This window comes from Rhea pennata, chromosome 16, assembly GCF_028389875.1.
Source record: "Rhea pennata isolate bPtePen1 chromosome 16, bPtePen1.pri, whole genome shotgun sequence".
NCBI lineage: Eukaryota > Metazoa > Chordata > Aves > Rheiformes > Rheidae > Rhea > Rhea pennata.
Genome location: NC_084678.1, coordinates 10,670,977 through 10,689,898, shown reverse-complemented (window position 1 = coordinate 10,689,898; position 18,922 = coordinate 10,670,977). Strand labels below are relative to the sequence as shown.

The 18,922-nt window shown below is 43.5% G+C and overlaps 1 protein-coding gene across 5 annotated transcripts in view; it reads right to left on the bottom strand.

Annotated features, from left to right (window-relative positions):
* Nucleotides 1-15,665, bottom strand: part of TSHZ2 (teashirt zinc finger homeobox 2) — a 222,473-nt gene extending 206,808 nt beyond the window's left edge. For all 5 annotated transcript variants that reach the window (XM_062589286.1, XM_062589289.1, XM_062589288.1 and 2 more), the window contains exon 1: nucleotides 15,531-15,665. In XM_062589286.1, the coding sequence (XP_062445270.1) occupies nucleotides 15,531-15,570 (40 nt within the window). In that variant the 5' untranslated portion in view covers nucleotides 15,571-15,665. The remainder of the gene's footprint in view (nucleotides 1-15,530) is intronic.
* Between the last annotated feature and the right edge of the window lie 3,257 nt (nucleotides 15,666-18,922).

Sequence of the window (18,922 nt, the reverse complement as noted above, 5' to 3'; positions counted from 1 at the left end):
GCTCTGCTAATAATTTTTGTTTTAAATCACACAAAAATCTGTGAAATGTAATCACGTCCATACTTTGGTCCATTGCAAACATCCGGAAGATGAAATTAAATCTTGCAAAGAGTAATCCATCTCTTACTCGATCACTATAGGATTAGCCAAACAACCAGAACAATGTTTTACTGTGCTTCTGTGAACTCGTGTTGCACGCTGGGGCCAGGGGCTTGAAATCTGTGATCTGTCAGTTCAGGTGGGATTAGAAATCACTGTCACGTACGAAACATCTAGATCTCAACGAAATTATCATAATGAAAGTGTCTTTATAGACACTTTCAACACACACAGGAGAAGAGTAGAAAAGGGGCTGTAACTGACTGTACAGTTGAGATCAAATTCAATTACAGCTGAGAAAGCTACACTTGCAGCATTTGTAACAAGCTCTCTCCCTCAGTAAGCACCATGCTGGTGACTTGGCCTCTTCAAGACGAGAGTTTATTGACTTCTGCAGACTGATTACCACTTATGCCACATTTTTCAAAAGCAGAAGGTGGCATACAAAAATGCAGGTGCCACTGCATGCCCAGCAGACACGTTTCTAAAATTACCATGACCACTCACACCAACGAGGTGACTACACACACTGGCAGCCCCAGCGTGCTCTGCTGTGGCATGCATTTTCCAATGTATACATGTATATAGTGATACCTACATGCACAGACACAGCAAATCAACAGCTTTTTTTTTTTCTTTAACGGAGACTTCAGGCCTCTGCTATGATGCATTTTTACCTAATTGGAAGAGAGAGAAGTAATTACATTTAACAGGAACCAGGGCTTCCAAAAGAAGATATAATTTTGAAGCCACAATTTTTATTACTTTTTATTACCTTTACCTATGTTTTATATGGCAAAGGGTCATAGAACAGATGCAGCTGCTAAACAAAGTGGCTTAGTAAATGAAGTCAACTTCTGCAGGAAAAAGCAGGAGGAAGTTAGAGGGCATGAGTGAATTTCACTTTAGATGCCAAATGCAGTTTTGAGTCACCGCTGACTCAGGTAAAACTCCAGTTTAATACAACACCTCTAAAATATAGCCTTTTCTAGATAAGGCAACAATAACCAGCTAGCCAAAAAACATTCAGAAGAGGAAGGAAATTCTGAGTAAGAGTGAAAAAATGAATCACTTTTCTGATAATGTTTTTGTTATTATTTTTACAAATGAATCGGAAAGCTCTCAGGACTCAATTAAGTTACAACAGCCAATAAAATCTTTGTGTCTTTACACAAAGAAAAACTAGGGACAGATACTTTCTACCTAGACACTAGGGTGATGGGCACTTTGGAAATGAGGTAGATTAGATAGATGAACTAGATAGACACATCTAAATGTCCTCCAATGCACTCATTTGTTTGACAGCCTGGAAAATGCCAACATTCCTGGGATTAAATGAAAATAGAAAATTGCATTTTTGCTGTAAAATATACACAGAACTTTGATATGTCAGTTTCTCTTTGTTAAAATAAACCAGGGCCCGACCAAGTACTCCCAGAGCGATTCAAAGTACAAGAAGCTAAATGAAACAGTAACCAAGACGCTGACCAACTGAAAGCTTTTAAGTTGCTACCCTTTTACCCCAGGATATTAGTGAGGTGATATGACTTGCACACACTTTGACACATTCATTTTTCTCAAACTCAACAACACCAAAATGCAAATTTGCCCATCTTGCATTGCTGTCTTTATATCATTTTTTTTTTCTTTGTGGCATTCAACTACTCCACAATTTGGGGCCTGTCAAACAGTTATTTCTGCTGTGTGGGATCTTTTTTCCCCCTCTTTGTTCTTCAAGAAAGTAAAAGTAAACAAAATTTCTTGGATATAAAAAATAAAGAACAATAACCTGAGTGATCCTCCCTGGAGGTTTTGAGCTAGCCTACAGAAGTATTGGCTTTGCTTTTGCTTCAGCTTTTGCTTCAGCTCACAGAAAAACACATGCAAACAATGACACATAGTTAGCACTGCTGGTCAAAATTGACAACTCAATTTTTTTTTTCCCTAGCACCAGTACGCGTACGCAAGTACCCAGCTAGATCTGGCAATAGGTAATGTGCAGTCTTAGAGCCTTGCCCAGCACCGTCTGAGGCAGCGGTGAGGCTATGTGACGTCCGGCAGTGCCGAGGAGAGCAGAATCCAGCTCCTTGTGACAGTTTTCCCCACACAACATCACAATCAGCCAAACACATTTGTAATCTACTGCAGCTGGTGTTTCTATAACTGATAGAGATATAAAAGCCCTTTTTGCTAAAGTTGTACTTTTGTATTTTTTTTCCTTGGGGGAGTCGTGAGAAAGCGGCTACAAAAAGTACACTTCAAATTTCAGATAATGTGGCTCCCTTTAGAATCCCAAGCTTAAAGAAAGTAGTAATGAGTTCTAGCAAAGTAAAAAAAAAAAGCTAAAAACAAACATTTATTTTACTTGACGTAGCAAAACAGTGGATTAAAAAGTTAAATCAATGCGCCATCTGAATGGTTCCTGCTGTAGCTGCAATTTCAAATGAAATAAGAATGTTATAAAAACTCTCACATATTAGGCACATTTGGAAATGTCTCCTTGTAACTGTTCCTTAAGTGTTCTGTCTATGAGCACTAACAGGTCACTGCACAGGAAATGCAAAAATATGTTACATTTTAATCAGGGCATATAAAACACTGTCTAGAATGTTACATTGCCCTGGGGAATCTGAAGTAAGTAGGGGAACTTTTACAAAGTCCAGGTCACTCTCCCCATTACATCACTGCAAAAAAAAAAATTGGGTTAAATTATATAGATGTCATGCATTAGAACTTTCCCAGTCGTAGGATGATGGCTGCGAGATGCTTATTTCCTTGGAGAAACTCCTAATCACTCTCTTGTTCCCCTGAACATACTTTGTGCATTGGAAATACTGCATTTGGACTGAACTTGAATATTGTCAAACAGTTATCATGGATGAGGCTAAATGCAAGAAAGAGACTTTTAATATATTCACCCTAACAACAAGTTTAAGTACTTCACTTTAACACACACAGATTGCCAATGGAGGTGTATCAGGCACGAACCTACGGAAAACCTGCCCAGCTATACCTCACAGGTGATAAAAATTGAAAGATTTTAGCAGAGACATTTGGAATGATTAAGGCAAAATGTCCCGAATCCACACAAGTGGAAAACCAGATGTAGATGTCATCATAACACCCCCTCCGCCCCGCCGTAAATATTTCTCCAAATGATTTACCTTTGTTTAACCTGAATTGCAAGCTGATAAAATCTCTAATAAGATCACAGGGAAGGCAGAGGAGCGAAGCGAGGGCGGCTGTTTTCTCCACGATCCTTCTCGGGACTCGCGTTAGGGGAAGCGGAGCGCGGGGCAGCAGGCGGCCTGGCCTGCCCTCGCTACCCCGGCCTCAAGTTTCGCCACTGACTTCTGGGCAGAAAGATTCACTTTCGAAAGAAAACCTCTCATGCAGCAATAAATAAAATATAATAACCCCCACGCACCCCCCAAGGAAAGCAAAAGGCGGAGCTGTGGGGCTGCCGCCAAAACACATGCAAGTTACTTACAGGCGGTGCCGCACCGACGAGCCGTTCGCCACTTGCATGTCGCGGCATGAGGACAGGTCTCAACCCAAGGGGCTCTTTCTGTTTAATCTAAACAGCTATCTGTGGTCGAAACTCTTGGCATTGCCCTTCGTATTTTCTCCGAGCGTCTCGCTCGGGTACAGCAGCCTCTCCGGCTGCCAGGGTTTTGCCCCCTCGGCTCCGGCCTAGCTGCGGCGCGCGTCTCCGCCAGGGAGAGCCGGCGGTGGCCATTTCGCGGCCGCGCTGCCCTGGCGGGCGGAGGAGCGGCGGCAGCGGCGGCCCCGAGCGCCGACGCCGCGCGGCCACGCTACACCCTGCAGCCCCAAAGCCGCCCCCGGGCCTCGCCAGGCGCCGTGCGGCCCGGGCCGTGCGGGTGGGGTGACCTGCGCGGTGGGGACGGCACGCTCGGCCAGGGCAGCCTCGCCCACTAAAGCACTTGCTTTGGCAATGGCAACTTTTAAGCTGTAAAAGTTGGACCAATTTCAGTGGATTTGCTCCGGGAAAGCATGAGATATCGCTGGGAATTTTTGCGGTCACTGCCAGAAAGCACAGTGGTACTACATCTTGGAAAAGAAAAACCCCAAACTGATGGATGTCTTTATAAATTTTGCCAAACAACATCCTTGCCTGAATTTCAGGAAGAACATTTTATGAAAGGGAACTTAGATACCCAAAATAGAAATCGTTGCTCTGAGCAGCTGAGGTCTGGAAACACCAGGAACCATCGAAATCCAACCGAAAGCAGCAGCCGGCGGCAGCGAGGGGAAGCGCCGTGCCACAGCGCGGGGTTCGGGAAGCGCGCGGCTCCGCAGCGCTCCCGGCGTCCAGGCAGCTAACCTCAAGGCCTCCGGGGTCTCTCTCTCCTCCACAAGCTCTTCCCCCTTCCCCGGCTCTCCTTTCTGCTATCACATGGCTCAACTCTTACACCCGCAAGAGGCTGCCAAGCAGGTGAAGGCACCGAGGCTTCGGCCGCGGCACGGGCTGCGGCAGTTTCTGCTTCGGGCTGCTCGTTCCTGCCTCCGTCCACGCACGTGGCCCCACCGGTTCCTCAGCGCACCCGGCTGCGGGCGCCATCAGGGAAAGGCAACCCCACCTGCACCTCCAGACCGAGCCCAGGCTGATGGCTGGCCGTGTTTGAGCTATTTTTCTCACGCACAAGAATCAAGAATAATCAGTGTAGGCTACAAAACTCAGGTCTGAGCCCCTGATTCATCCCGGGGGGACCTCGGCCTTAGAGTTAAGTGCAGACATGAAAACTCATAGCAACGCCCTTTTACACATCAAGTGTTCGGCTGCTCTTCCCTGATACATGCTTTAAGGATGTGTCCTTAAATTTTGGTCTGGTTTTAAAAATACCATTTTCTCAAATACACGCAAAATTCAGAGTTGTGAAATGGGGCTCTGGAATTTTGTTCAAGTGCTTCTTCCGTTATAAAGTATGTTTGAAATCTAAAATAGAGGGAGTTTGCTATGTCAGGTGATGTTTCGTTAGCTTTTGACAAGAGAAAATATTTAATACCCTCATTTTTTTCCTGCTCTGAATATTAGTTTAATTGTCACAAATAATTAAATGCTTATGAGTAAAAGACATCTTTAGACATTTTGACAATACATATTAAAAGATGCTTTAAGGGAAATCTGCACAGATCAGCTTTTATTTGTTATGCTAAACGATGATGCATCTTGATTGCACTTGTTCCTTATTTGTGTGTGCAACAGGAGATGTTCTGTGAATGATCTGTAAGGAATAAAATGACAGGATTTGACAGACTTGGAAATGTCTGGGTGAGAATACAGGATAAGGAACCCTAAAAGCGCAATGTTTGTGGAGGAGCTGCAGGATAGAGACACTCTCTTCAATCTAAGGCAATGAGAGGCACCAACTAAATTACAGTTAATAACAGTAAGAAATAAACATAAATTACATATACAAGGGTCAAGCTCAAGACTTTGGACCACTAAGAATTATTATTATATTATTATTATATTATATCAATTATCAAAGAGACACAAATTCCCATCCTGGGAATTTGCATATGAACTCCAATAACCCACTATTCAGAAACAGAGTCAAGCATTAATATCCACATGAAAAGGAGCCACGGGAGAGCTTCGCAAGCCCCAGCTCCAGGGAAGGCCACCCTACCTGGCGACTCGGCCCAACAGGATCGGGCCTCTGTTAGAGCAGGTGGCCTCTCAGGTACGGCAGATCCTACCTAAGATTTATTCTGAACTCTTGTCAATATAATGACTGAAATGACTATTCTTGAAAGGTAATACCATGAGAAAACAAACATAAACAATCCCTAATGAATCCACAGGCTATTACTTGTACCATATTTCTTCTACAGGCCATGCATACATTTCCACTTCAGAAGAACAACGCTATCCTCGATCTAGGCTTGTGATTCTTCTTGACACAAGAGAAGGACCTGAACAAGATCCAATGGGAACTGCCTAATGTGAAATCCTTTGGAAAATCTGGGTCTCTTTTTAGATGCCTATTTAAAGATTTAGACATTTAACTCGAGAAGCTGCCTTACAATAATCAGGGCATCAAAATTTATTGCCTGGAGTTTCCAGTCACCACCAGCACTCTGTGTGTAGAGAAATGTGTATGTCCTGTTAAGTAATAATTATACTAGCCTTCTCATATCTCCCAGGGTAATATATGATATATTGTCAGAAATAGAAAGCTGGATCCCAGGTCTGAACAAAATAAACGTAGAACAGGACGTGGGCGGAAAACTAACTGTAAGTGAATTCTCTAGTCCTGACACTTACCAGAGGCCAAAAATGCATCTGAGGATAATTTAGGAAAGTTAAGGAACTTAAATTTTACTGCCTAAAACTATTCCCTAGGAAAAATCCCTTGGCTTGGAAGTTCACAGAGCTAATGTTCCCTGACCACGAGCCCTTCCCCTCCCGGGAACTCCTGGGCTTCAGGAGGTGGTACAGAACAGATAAATCTGGCTTCAGGTCCTGCTCCTGGTGCCTTCCTGCGATGCCCTGGCAGAAGGGCTCCAGCAGGGAACCTGGAGCAAAGCTGCTGTTTGACCTTGAGGAAACTAACTAATACCTCCAGGATTCAATTTGCTGTTTTGTAAAGTGGGGAGAAAATATTCTCATTTACTGGGGTTATTTTGAGGACTACATTGCATTAGTAAGAAATCCTCAGAAGAAAGGTGTTAAGTGTGAATAAATATTACTCAGCTTCCTATCAAAGCACACGTGTATGAGCAGGAACCATGCAGCTAATCAAAAGCATTAGAAAGCTTTTAATTTTTTAGCATTTAATGCTACAGATGATCAATATAACTACTTAGCTTCTTTCTCCTTTCACATATTAATTTAATGCTACTTGCCTGTGCTTATAAATGTTATGATGTGGCTGAAAAATGTATTAAAATAATTTTAGTAGACCAATATACCAGCTAGAATAAGGTTATGGAGTGGATCATTTCCCCAAAAAGCATCTTCAGAGGATTTTGTTTCTTCACTGCAAAACTGGACATCATGAAAAGATACAGCTCTTCTCTGTGAAGTCCACTCACATTGTAGGAAGTAAATGAGTTGATCTTATATGTACAGAAAAAATTATAAGCCTGATGAATTGAGATAGTGATTCCCAGTGTAATTTATAGAAAATTATTTATATATGGAAAACTCAGGGTAAAATCTTCCCTTTCGATGAAAAAAATGACTTCAGTCTAAGCAGAGGGTCAGTGATAGAAGTGAGCTTATTGTGTGCACATACTGAACTGCACTTTGGTGCATTTAGATTTTCATTTCAATCTGCTCTAAGCAGAGTTTCACTAAGAAAAGTCTCTGCTTTTCTCAGGGCATCCCAGTGAATTTAATTATTTTCATTAAAAACAAGAATTGCATGCTGCTGCTTTTTCAGTAGAAATTGTGCACTGATCCCACATAAACACACCAAATATCATTCTAGCAAAGATTCTTTGGGAATATTTAATAGCATTTTTTAAGTTATGAAAGCAATACTGGATGAGATTTATTACAATTTAAGATAAGTGGATCTTAATTTTATATGAACAAAGAGAGTTAAAAAGCAACCAGAAAGAGCTCTTATTATACTATACAAGAATATTAAGCCTTGTGCAAAAGTGGCCCTTTTCTCTTTTACATGCATAAAAACAAGCATAACAGGCTTTTCAATTAAATGGGTCTTTTGAGAGAGGTGCAGGAAGAGCCAGAAAGCTCCTTAAAACTTTATTGTTTTTCCTCTTTGCCAGGTAGGGATGTATATTAAAAATGACCTGTTATTTCCAGTACATGGCCCTTCCTGCAAACTTTTTCTTCTAATTTGACCTATCAGTGTTAGGGGTTATCCAAAATGGGAATGGTAGGGTTGGTCTGAGTTGATTTTCCCCATACATTCAGTAGTTTTGCCTCTCTCTAACCATCTGGAGTTAAGGATGCTTCCCATAGTCTCTTTAGCATCATGAGTAACTTTAATGAGTCCCTGTATCATTAGACGATAGCAGTTTGCAGAATACACGAAGAAAAGACACAGAAAGGAATAAAACACAACTATAATAGATACAAGCCATGGAGATGAAAGAAGGAAGTCAGCATCTCATTTACATTAATACAATAAAAATACTGCATTAATGTTGCTAGTTGTATTTTTTTTTTCAATAAAGTTGAGCCTGATTATATCTGAAAAAGGGCAGGCCATGCATTCCTCACAGGTCTTGCAAGTGTTTAGGCTTTAAAGAACAGTTACTGGCTATTAACTTTCTGGATTTAATTGCCACTAAAAAACAATCTCTGTGAAATTTCAGTTGAAAGCCACTCCTCAAAAACCAATGATTTGATCTCTCAAAGCCCAAACTGCTTTGTTTATAGCAATACAAATTCAGAGCTACTATTCAAGTAACTCCACTCCATCATTATGTTACGTATTTTGTTTACTGTATTATGTATGTGCATATATATATAATTATATACACAAGAACATAAGCCACCGTTCATCATGAGAATCAGTCAGAAGCAATATGGCCAAAAATCACAAATCACACCCTCAAAAATAATCAGACTAGTTGAAAATTATGAGATGTTAAAAATAATAACTTTGAGATTCATGGTATTTTTCTTCTATCATAAGAACTATTAGATTGCATGTTTTCAAGATTTCTAGTTCCACAGCAAAGGGTTTAAAATAATTTTCCTTTTAAAAAAGCATACAGGGCACTTTGATAATCACCAGACTCCAGGAACTGTGGGTTTAAAGCAAATACACACTAACATAGGACTTTCAGTGGACATAACTCCTATCATCGCAGCAATTTTAGCATGTGGTCAAGTATCAGTGGAATTATTGAAAAGTGCTTTGAACAACCAAGATTTCCAGCTTGTATCACTAAGAACTGTGCATCCCTCTCCCAGGTAGGCACTTGTCTATCCGTCTTCCAAGGGTGTATGAGTGTGAACATAAAGCAGATATATTTCCAATATATTTAATATCGTTCATTTGCCTGTGGAATTTTACCAATACCTACAACCATCGTGTGCTGCGCATTAGGACCTACGTATTTCTCACAGTCTAATCCTGTCCTTTTGTAACTATTGTTGTGACTTTCTTTTTCCTAAGGCAAAGGAGAAAAAAAAATTCTTTTAGGGAAACAAAGATTCTCTTCATTTTTCTAAACTAAACACTTAATGTAACACTTAGATCATAAGACCAGTTTTTCCACTTCTTTTCTCCTGAAACACCTCACAAGGTAACAAATGAAAAGGCTGCAACAGTTAAAGAGTGATGTGCAAATCTAATGGGAAACAGTGTGCTTCTGTGATGCGTTTCTCCTTGAAACCTTAAAAATACACCGCGCTCTGTCAAGGTATTTCTGAGCTGCAAAAGATGTTATTATAACATGGTTAAAAATGACTAGGCGCCAAGACCTAATATCCTCAAGAGAGAGGTCACCTTAACAAGAACGAAATGATTTTAGTGTCTAAAACTGAATGAAACTTTTTGGCTTTTAATTTACGAAACAGTCTACATGCATTTAGGTGAGAGCTGCTGCTGCTTCGCAGGACGTAGCATAACGTATTAAAAAGGATTCTTTAAAAGACCATGTCATCAAGAAACAGCACTCAATAATTAACACAGAGACTGGAAACTCATTTTAGAAGGGAAGTTAGGAGAATAAGTAAAATATATCAGTCAGGAACTTCAGAAAAGAGTGGGGAACCATTAGCAACCTAAGTTAACTGCCAGAAGTCTCTGTACATTTCAAAGGCAGCGTGTGTTTAAAAGCTTAATGGTAGAATCTGGTCCCTCTTCAGACACGAACCATAAGTATTTTTCAGTAACAGTTTGTTTTGCAGCTAAACAGCCCAGTCTCACATCTGCAGTCTTTATACAGGCCAGTTACCCACTGAAGCAAAGTGCTGAGTAAGAGCTGCAGAACTGGGCCCACTCTCATGTAAATTATTGTAATTAAATAGGTAATGAAAAATTACTGCTCTTGTCCAAATGAAATGTAAGACTTCAGCTGAGAGTGTAATGTGTTTCCAATTGACTCCTGTATCAGATTTGGAGACAGATGAAAATGTCTCTCTGCTTGCATGAGCACGCTTTAGAGGTAAAACTTCACAAATACTATCATCTGAGAGAGAAGAGGGGGGAAAACGGGCTATTTTAATAATAAATTCAGTAGGGTCCCCTTTTTTTCAATTTAATATGGTATACACATTTCAATCAACAAGGCAGTAAATAGAATTTGAATCATTTTACTCTGCATTTACTAATAATACATTATCCGTTAGAAGAATCAGGACTTATTCTTCCCTCCACTAGCTGACATGATTTTTTTTTCTTTTTTTTTTTTTCACATTTGAGCTTTTAAGATCTGCACAATAGCTTAACACAATAAGTGTTTAGCCTCTGGTTCCAACTGTAATTGATAGAGTACAGTTCCATTCCCTCCGCTGCTGCTAAGTTGGGAATTGCAGCCACAGCAACTGACAGGTTTTTTTTTCTTTCCCCTTTTTTTTTTTTTTTTTTCCTGAGTCTGGAGTTGCTCTCTGGGAGTGATGTCCTCATTGGGATGTGAAGTAAAATGACGGGAGAAAGGCTCACCATAGCCCTGTGCTTCGGAGGAACTCCAGGGACCTCGTCTAGGGGAAACAGTGACTTGAGGTGGGTGCTGCTAACGAGAGCAAAAAATCAGGAGAAACCTCCAGGAGGAAATACCAAAATCCTGCAGTTTTGAAGAAAACGGGCTTCTCGATTAGAGAGCCTGGAGGAGGGAGATCGTTTACGCAAAAGAATATCTGACAATGAATACGCTTTTAACTGTACTATAAAATGATGTCATTTACTGACGGAAATGTCTTTTATATTACAGTCACAGTGTCTGAACTCTTGGTGAGTCCCAATCTTTATACGGTGGTAATATACTGTGCTCTGATATGCAAGATTAAAATTGAAATAAGCAAACTGCAATGAATGTGATTTCAAACTGTCCCATTCAGGCCTGACGTCTGACATGGGGACGAATTATTTAGCAGCTTAGGACGCAGTAGCCCGATACCAGAATTTAATGCAGATGGCAACTAATTTGGTGGCTCTTTAGTTGGAAAAGTAACATATTTTGGAATCTATTTAATTAAGTGCTGGGTAAAGCCTCCTCTTGTTTGTGCACACCTTGGCTTTTTTGTCATCTGTCAGTGTGGTGATGTGCACAGTAACGGAAAGGTTCTCAGGCAGGAGCTGTTTAGGTGATTTTGATGTGCACTTTCTTTTCTAGAGGATGTTTAAACAAAGCAGTGCTGCCATTTCTACAGTTTCATTCAGTACTGCTTGCTTGGAACCTGTTTCTATTGCTCACATAATAAAGGATACAAATAATATTTAAAAAGCCACAACCTTCTTGATTATTAATACATGTATATACTGCTTCCTTTAAACATGGGAATATACTTATCAGAGCTAGCTGCTCATCTGCTGTGCTCTCTGAAGGAAGCACAATTTCACTTTAAAAATGTTTCTGTTTTAAATAACCTTTACTATTAAGGGGCAAATTGCAGCTTTAAAGTAACGACTGCGAACTGTCTTCTGCTTGCTGCTGCATGAGGACTTTTTCAAAAACAAAACTGCATTATTCATCTACAGCTCCAATGACAAAATAAATGTGACTGAGATCTGTTTCTGCTGTACTTTTCAACAGCTTTGGTTCTTAGATAGCCTATTGGAGCTGGGAGAGAAAGAAAGGAAGAAATACAAAATTGCAGCCGGAAAAGGCGTTAAGTCCAGATTCTTCTTCTTTGCAGGCTTTAAAAAGCAAACTAGCAATTCATGATCACAAAATAAAATATGCACATTTAAACAAGCTGCAGGGAAAAGGAGAGTTTAATCCAGTGAAATTGTGTTTGAAAGCTATTTCATACCCCTAGGAATAAAATCTGAATAGCAATTCCGCTTTGCTCCCACCCTTTTTCCACCCTTCTGTTAATATATTACCATTTGTTACGGAATTGTTACGAGAGTTCTACCCCAGAGGTAGCTGCATTTCATTGAACGACGAAGTACTTTCTGGGCCTGATTCCCTTCTTACTCCTCGGAATAGATAGATAGCATTCACTGCAACTGCACTGATGTTAGTGAAGCTATTTTTGATTTGTACTTGAACAAGAAAAAAATTAGGCCCACGGCTGGTAAAGCCCTTTGTGATTCATTTGGCTGAAAGCTAACAACACAAATGGGTTGTTTATTGTAAACAGAAGTACGATATTAAAGCAGGTGCTGATATAAAGAGATCTCAATACCTGCTTTAAGAACTATCGAAATGGAAATGATGATCTCAAAAGAATGACGATTCAAAAAAGATTCAGCCTTGCAAAGATCAAAATGTATTTCTCATCGTTTCTGTGTTGATGTGAAATAAAGTAGCTTTAAAAGTATAATTTGAGATTTAAAATCCTCACCATCAAACATAAATAGTGCCCCACTTATCCAATTACACTACCTTGTTTCATTACAATGGTCTGTAATATATTTCTTAGGAATACAAGGCTTAAAATTAATAATAGAAAAGGACAAAATTGCCATGTATATTTCTCTAGATAGGTTTTCGTCTAGCAGCAGGACTTCACTTCTGATTCACTTGCTGGTTCTCTCTAACCTTTACATTATTCATTAATCAAACTAGAAACCTGCTTTCAAAGTCAGTGCATGGGAGTAATTATTTACAGTTGTGCATAGTATTTAATTTTAGGCAATGACAAAAGCAGGCATGTTCAGAATCATAAGGCTTATCATTTCTCTTCCTTTGGAGGTGAACTACCTAAAGAAGCTTAAAGTTGCAAACTTCTCTTCAATATCTCTGCTGCCATCAAGACAAAATGCAGTGCAACTGATACCTTTGAACTTGTGCAAGTAAAAATAAATAAAAGTGAAAATTAAGTAATAGATAATGTACTAACTCCTTTAAATAAAAGGAATAAGGAGCTTTGCTATCAGCCTTGATGAGCGATTCATTTCTTACTGCACAGTCTGTCTACTGTCACTTTGAGGTATTTTTCACCATACAAAACAAAACCCTAGTACTATCCCTGAAAATGAAAGTCAGTTTTAAGAACTATATACAACAGGCACGTCTGCTCTTTGAAACCCCCCTACCCTCCAACAAACCCACACATACAACTTCAAAGCAGAACTACTGCAAATGTAAAAATCTACTTCAAATCGGTTATGCTAGCTGAAACTGGACTGCATTTGCAGTATTTTGCTCACCTGAAACAACATTGATCTGAGGACAAATATAATCAAAGAAACGCACCACTGAAGACCAATGCACATTTTATAATGAGAAGAGGGAAGGAGTGACATTACTGTGGTCATTCAGATTTCTATCTCATTACTAGACACTCATAAATACTGTAACATTCAGGATAAAAATATATCTTGCTGTATTCTTAGCATTGAAATCCTGGGAAACAACAATATGGGCTTTGCTTGCAAGAATTTCCTTAGTCTGTAGCCTATGTTCCTAAAAAAGGAAGAGGGTGCCCCTTCTACAAAAAGATACTACACATTTTTCTAAGTGAAAATCCTACTTTGAAAACAAAATAAAATGAAGCCTCATACTCCCGACAGAAAGAAAAAAGGAGCAATTCTAGCACTGTCACTGAGATGATCAGCATCCATGAAAAAATAGCTGTTTATCCTGAAAGTTGAAAACGTTAATGCCTTATTCAAAGATAACCTCTTTGTGAATAAAACAATAATAGCAACTCATCACCAAGTTCTTCCGAATACATATATATGTATGCATTTCTATCTTAACTGTCATTTATAGTTAAACCAGATCTTTGCTTGCTGGGAAACATGCTAGCAACCTGCATAGGTACATCGGTCATGTCCCAAAAGACTCTGCTTGCATACCGTTGTCCTACCCCTATATGAATATGGCAAAATGTGTAAGTTTATAAAAGTTGCACATGCCTCAGCCTCTCAAAAATCACATTTACCCCTGAATGAATCCCAAGCACTACTTTCCAAAGTTTATTCAACTGTGCCACTAAACTTGCCCATACATTTTGTCCCACCTAATACTATGCTAAAGCAAGAAAATAGAAGGAGGAGGAGGAAAAACTAGTAGACAATTTTTAAACTGAAGTCATAAAAAAATAGTTTTCTTTAAAGAACTAATCTGAGGAAGGACACAAAGAAAAAAAGAAGGGAAAAAACCCGCCTACATTAAAAGCCAAACAAGATAATAATTGTGCATGTCTGGCTAAGAGAATCTAGAGGGCAAGCCTTACGTCATTGGCACTTGGGTTACCATGGTGAGTGATTTATTGATATATATCAAGAATGAATAGATCAAAGGCAGCAAGATGACAGGTGATCAATCAAATGTCAAATCAAAGCTGGCAATCAACTGGAAAGCTGATTTTTCAGTGGGTGGGTCTGGCAGAAGAAAAATGAACTTCCATATTGCACTTCCCAGAAACAAAACCCCGCCACACTATTAAAAAAAAATAAAAAGCAATTAAGCAGCCTGAAAGAAAACTCTGAAAAGATTTACTACACAGGCCCACTCGTCTGTTTCTTTTTCCTGGCCCCCAAAAGAAAAAGAACACCCTACAAATGACAAAACAGAACACTTCCAAAGTTGCAAACTATTTTCTTCTTAAAGAAAGAAAAAAAAATGCTAATTGCAAAACCACTTGGCACGTGCAAATATATCAACTCGGATAGCAAACAAAAGAGGAATTTGATTTGAAAATGTAGCTTGTCTTCTAACAGTCAGAACGTTTCATTTTATTTCCTGTTGCAATTTTCACCACTGCTGATCAAAGGCTGAACTTCCCCACCGGGTTCATCAGCAGAGACAGTCCCTGTACTATTTCAGGCATACACAACGCACACTCGCACGCACACACACACACACACACACGCCCGGCCGGCGTTGCCACCAGAAACACGGCGAAATAAAAGGTTAAACACACCGACCCGCTTCGCGAAACGCACGTTTTTAAAAACCAAAACAGCGTATAAAAATAATAATAATAAAAAATAATAAAAAAACCCGCGCAAGCGGGCAGGGGCCGGAGGCTGCCGGCGGCGCTGGGAGGGCGCGGGCCGGCGAGCAGCCGCCGCGGAAAGTTGGGGGGAAGTTTGGCCGGGGCGGCGCGGGCGCGGGGCGCCGCGGAGGCTCCGCGGGCGCCGCCGGGCGCCGGGGACAGCCGTGCCCGCGGAGGGGGCTTGGCACCAGGGATGAAACTGCCTCGCTGGAGTTCCGGAGGGGAAGGGAGGGGGAGGGGGGATAAATAAATAAAGATCCAGCCCGGAAAAGCAAGGGTGACCCTAAATAATAATAAAAAGGGGGGTAGGAGTGGAAGGAGTGGAGAGACACGGAGGCTGTGTAAGGGGATGGCTTCTCCTTACCTGCAGCCCGTTTGGGTGCTTGCTGTTTCCTCCTTGGCATCGCTCTACTTTCTCCAATCTCACTTCTGTCCCCAGATCCGAGAGCCCTGAGACGCTCCTGAGTCGTGTTTCTCTGCCTCTGCCTCTCAGCTGCTTTCCCCAACACCCCCCAGACAAGCCTCCCCTGCCCCCCTCCTCTCCACTTCACTGATAGGAACCTGTTTGGTTTTTTATTTTATTTTAGAGATCTAGGTTTCTTTCTCTCTCGCTCGCTCTCTTTTTCTTTTTGGTTGGCTTTTCTTTCTTTCTTTTCTTTCTTTCTTTCTTTCTTTTTTTAACTGTTGCAACACTTGCTTTGCTTTGATTCAAACATCCAAGATCAGGAGCAAATAATGAAAGGCGCCCACAGTGCCAGAGAACGGTAATAAATAAATAACAAAATAGATATGTATATATTAAAAAGGCAGCTCTGGAAAGGCTGCGGGGCTGACTGCTTCCTCCCTTTCCTCTCCTCTCCTCCTCCTCCTCGCAGAGCTGTATGGCGGAGCGGTGCCCGGGTGTGCGTGGTGTGTGTGTGCGTGCGTGTGTGTGCGCGGAGCGCTGCAGGTTCGCTGCTGTCAGATGCCAGGCAGTGAGTGATATGGGAGAGGACAGGGAGGCTTTGGATGGAAGGAAATCTGGTATTCACACACGCACACACACGCGCACACACACACACACACGCTCTCGCACAGACACGCGCACACACACACACACACGCACAGGCAGGGCGAGGCGATGCCAGCAAACATCGATCCACTGAGCAAACTGAACATTAACAAACTCCTCCTCCGCGACCTGATGACAGGAGGAAATTTACTCCGCGCAGACGGGCGGCAGGCAGTTATTAAAGAGACAGGGCGCGCCGGCCCGCGCCGCGCCGCGCCGCTCCCGCGCCCGCTCCGCGCCCGCTCCGCGCCTTCCCACGCGCGCGCATCCCCCGCCGCGCGCGCATCCCCGCCGCGCGCGCCCGCTCCCACGGCGCCCACTCCTCGCCCTCCCCCCCCCCTCCGCCACCCGCCTCCCCGCGCGCCCCCTGCGGGCCGGGGCGCTCGCTTTGCGCGTGGGCTCGCGTGGGCCCCGCGGCGGCAGGCTCGGAGCCCTGCCGCCGTGGCGCCGCCGCCCCTCGCCCCCTAAAGCCGTTTCCCCCGGAACACCCCAGGGAGCGAGTCGCTCCGGCCGGGATAGCGTAGGTAGGAAGCGACCACCCGGGCGCGACCACCCGCCGTGGGGAGCTCGCCGCCGCCGCTGGCCGCCCCCCGGTCTCGGCGCGCCGCTGCGTGGGTGCTGGTGTTCCGGGCGCGCTTTCCTGCGGCGCGATGCCAGCCTCAGCGCTGCGGGGGGTGAGGGCCTCTCCGCACGGTTGACGTTATTCGGGTCGTTCCGTGGACGGTAACGGCCGCGCAAGGCGTCCGCTGTGCTGAGCGCCCAGTCCGGGCTCAGGTGGACGCCAGCGTTGCCCGAGGCTCCCCCGGGGCCCCGCTGGAGCGAGAGCCACGACCCGGCGGAAGCACCCAGGGTGGCGGGGTTGTTACCAGCCTCCAGCACCCGGTGCTCTTCCCGCTGCCCGCCGGCACTTGGACTGCGAGGGGAGCCCCCACGTCCCCGGGTGCCCGCGTCCCGCGGGGCGCTCCCCGGCCCTCCTCGCCGCCCGCCCCGCGCCCCTGCGGGCCGTCCCGGCCGCCGCTCGCCCTGCGAGGGAGACGCTGCGAAGCTGCGGTGCCGCGAGGGGCAGTGCCACGCGGCCGGAGGAGTCCCGCCGCGGCGGCAGCCCCGTGGCACTGGCGTGCTCCTTGCGGTGGTTTTCCCACAGCTGCTCTTAGCACCTTGAGGTTTTAGAAGTGGTTCGGGGCTGGAAGGATGGATTCAAGTCTGTGCATTTACTTCCGATTTGTATAAGAAGTCTCGTAAGTGGATTTCACAGTATGCGATAGCCTAATACCCGAATTTGCTAGCGGAACTGAGTTCTCAGGTGTTACTGTTGGGGTATTTGTGCTTTTCTAAGGAAACTGTTGTGAATAATAGAAATAATTTGCATCCCGCTCCCCCTGCTCCGCTGGGCCAGGCGCTGCCGGGCTACGCTGCTGCTGGCCGGCCGGCTGTAGCCCGTGTCACCCGGTGGCCTGCGCCCCCGCTGCCGCGCTCGGCCAGGGCCTCAGCTGCCGAGGGAGGACCCCTCGCCGACCTCCGTATTCGGAGCCTCATAGGAGCTGGTGCTTACGGAAGCGTCCACCTACCTGATCTTGTAGTCTGCTTAAATCATTTGATAGCCTTCCCTGTATGAACCCGAGCAATTTTTGTAAGCAATTTAAATTTATGGGTGCAAATAAATGCTTAGTTTCAAAGACAAAATAGGATAGCACTCCTATAAAATACTCGTTTTTCCACTCCTGCCTAGCATAGCTGACTCGGGAGTGAACAGCTACCCTTGAATCAGTCAGAATTGCTTGGACCTCTTATACCTGTGTGCAGCTCATGTAAAAGCCTACCTTGTGCACACCTAAGGATTTGGGGTTTGCCTTCAGATCAGACAGGTGTAAACTCGGGGCAAAGCGTGACCGCAGCGTCAGTGGTATCTGCGCTCGCTGTCCCTCGCTGTCCCTCGACGGGATGGCATGCTTTCTGATTTATAAGAGAGGCACTGGAGCTGAGTCAAGTAGTTCGGGAGCAGGATGCAGCCCCATATTCGCTTTTCACGTTCCATCCTGCCTTGATTTGTGATTTTGAACCCTTCAAATTCTGTGTCTTGGTTCCCACAAGAAATGCAAGAAATCAGAGAAATGCAGATACTTCTAGTTACAGTTTTATAGTTGTGCTCCCTGGTGGCACCCAGAAAGGTATTGTGCCTCAGATCAGGAGAGTGTGTTTATTATGAGGAATTGTGTATTAAAAGCTTTTTTACTAACTGTTCTGCCAAACCCTGGCACATGATGTAATGTCTCGGGACAGCAGCAAGCATCTGGGGGTGAACAGAACCCCCTCCATTTTTAACCTCTCCTGCATCTGGGATCTGCTACTTCTGTGCGAGTTTAAAAGACGCAAGCTCTAGATTTAAGTAAAGCAGTGATTCAGCGTAGCCCGGGATCAGCAAGTAGCGGCTATTGTTCTCCCGCGTCATGGCTTAAATCCAAATGCTACACACTGGGTATGGTATTTGTATCAGTGGTGTTCTCGGTCTCAACATGCAAGATGAGAAAGTCACTCTTTTAAATGGTTACTCCTTTGGGAAGGGGAAATTGAGAAGATGGACTTCTGAGCAGAGCACTAGTGAGATGGCACCCTATCCGCGGTGATAAATGGGAGCATTAACAAGGCTTGGTCGAGAGGAACCCTACAGATTTATGGCTTCCTGTCTCCACCAGCAGATGCCATTA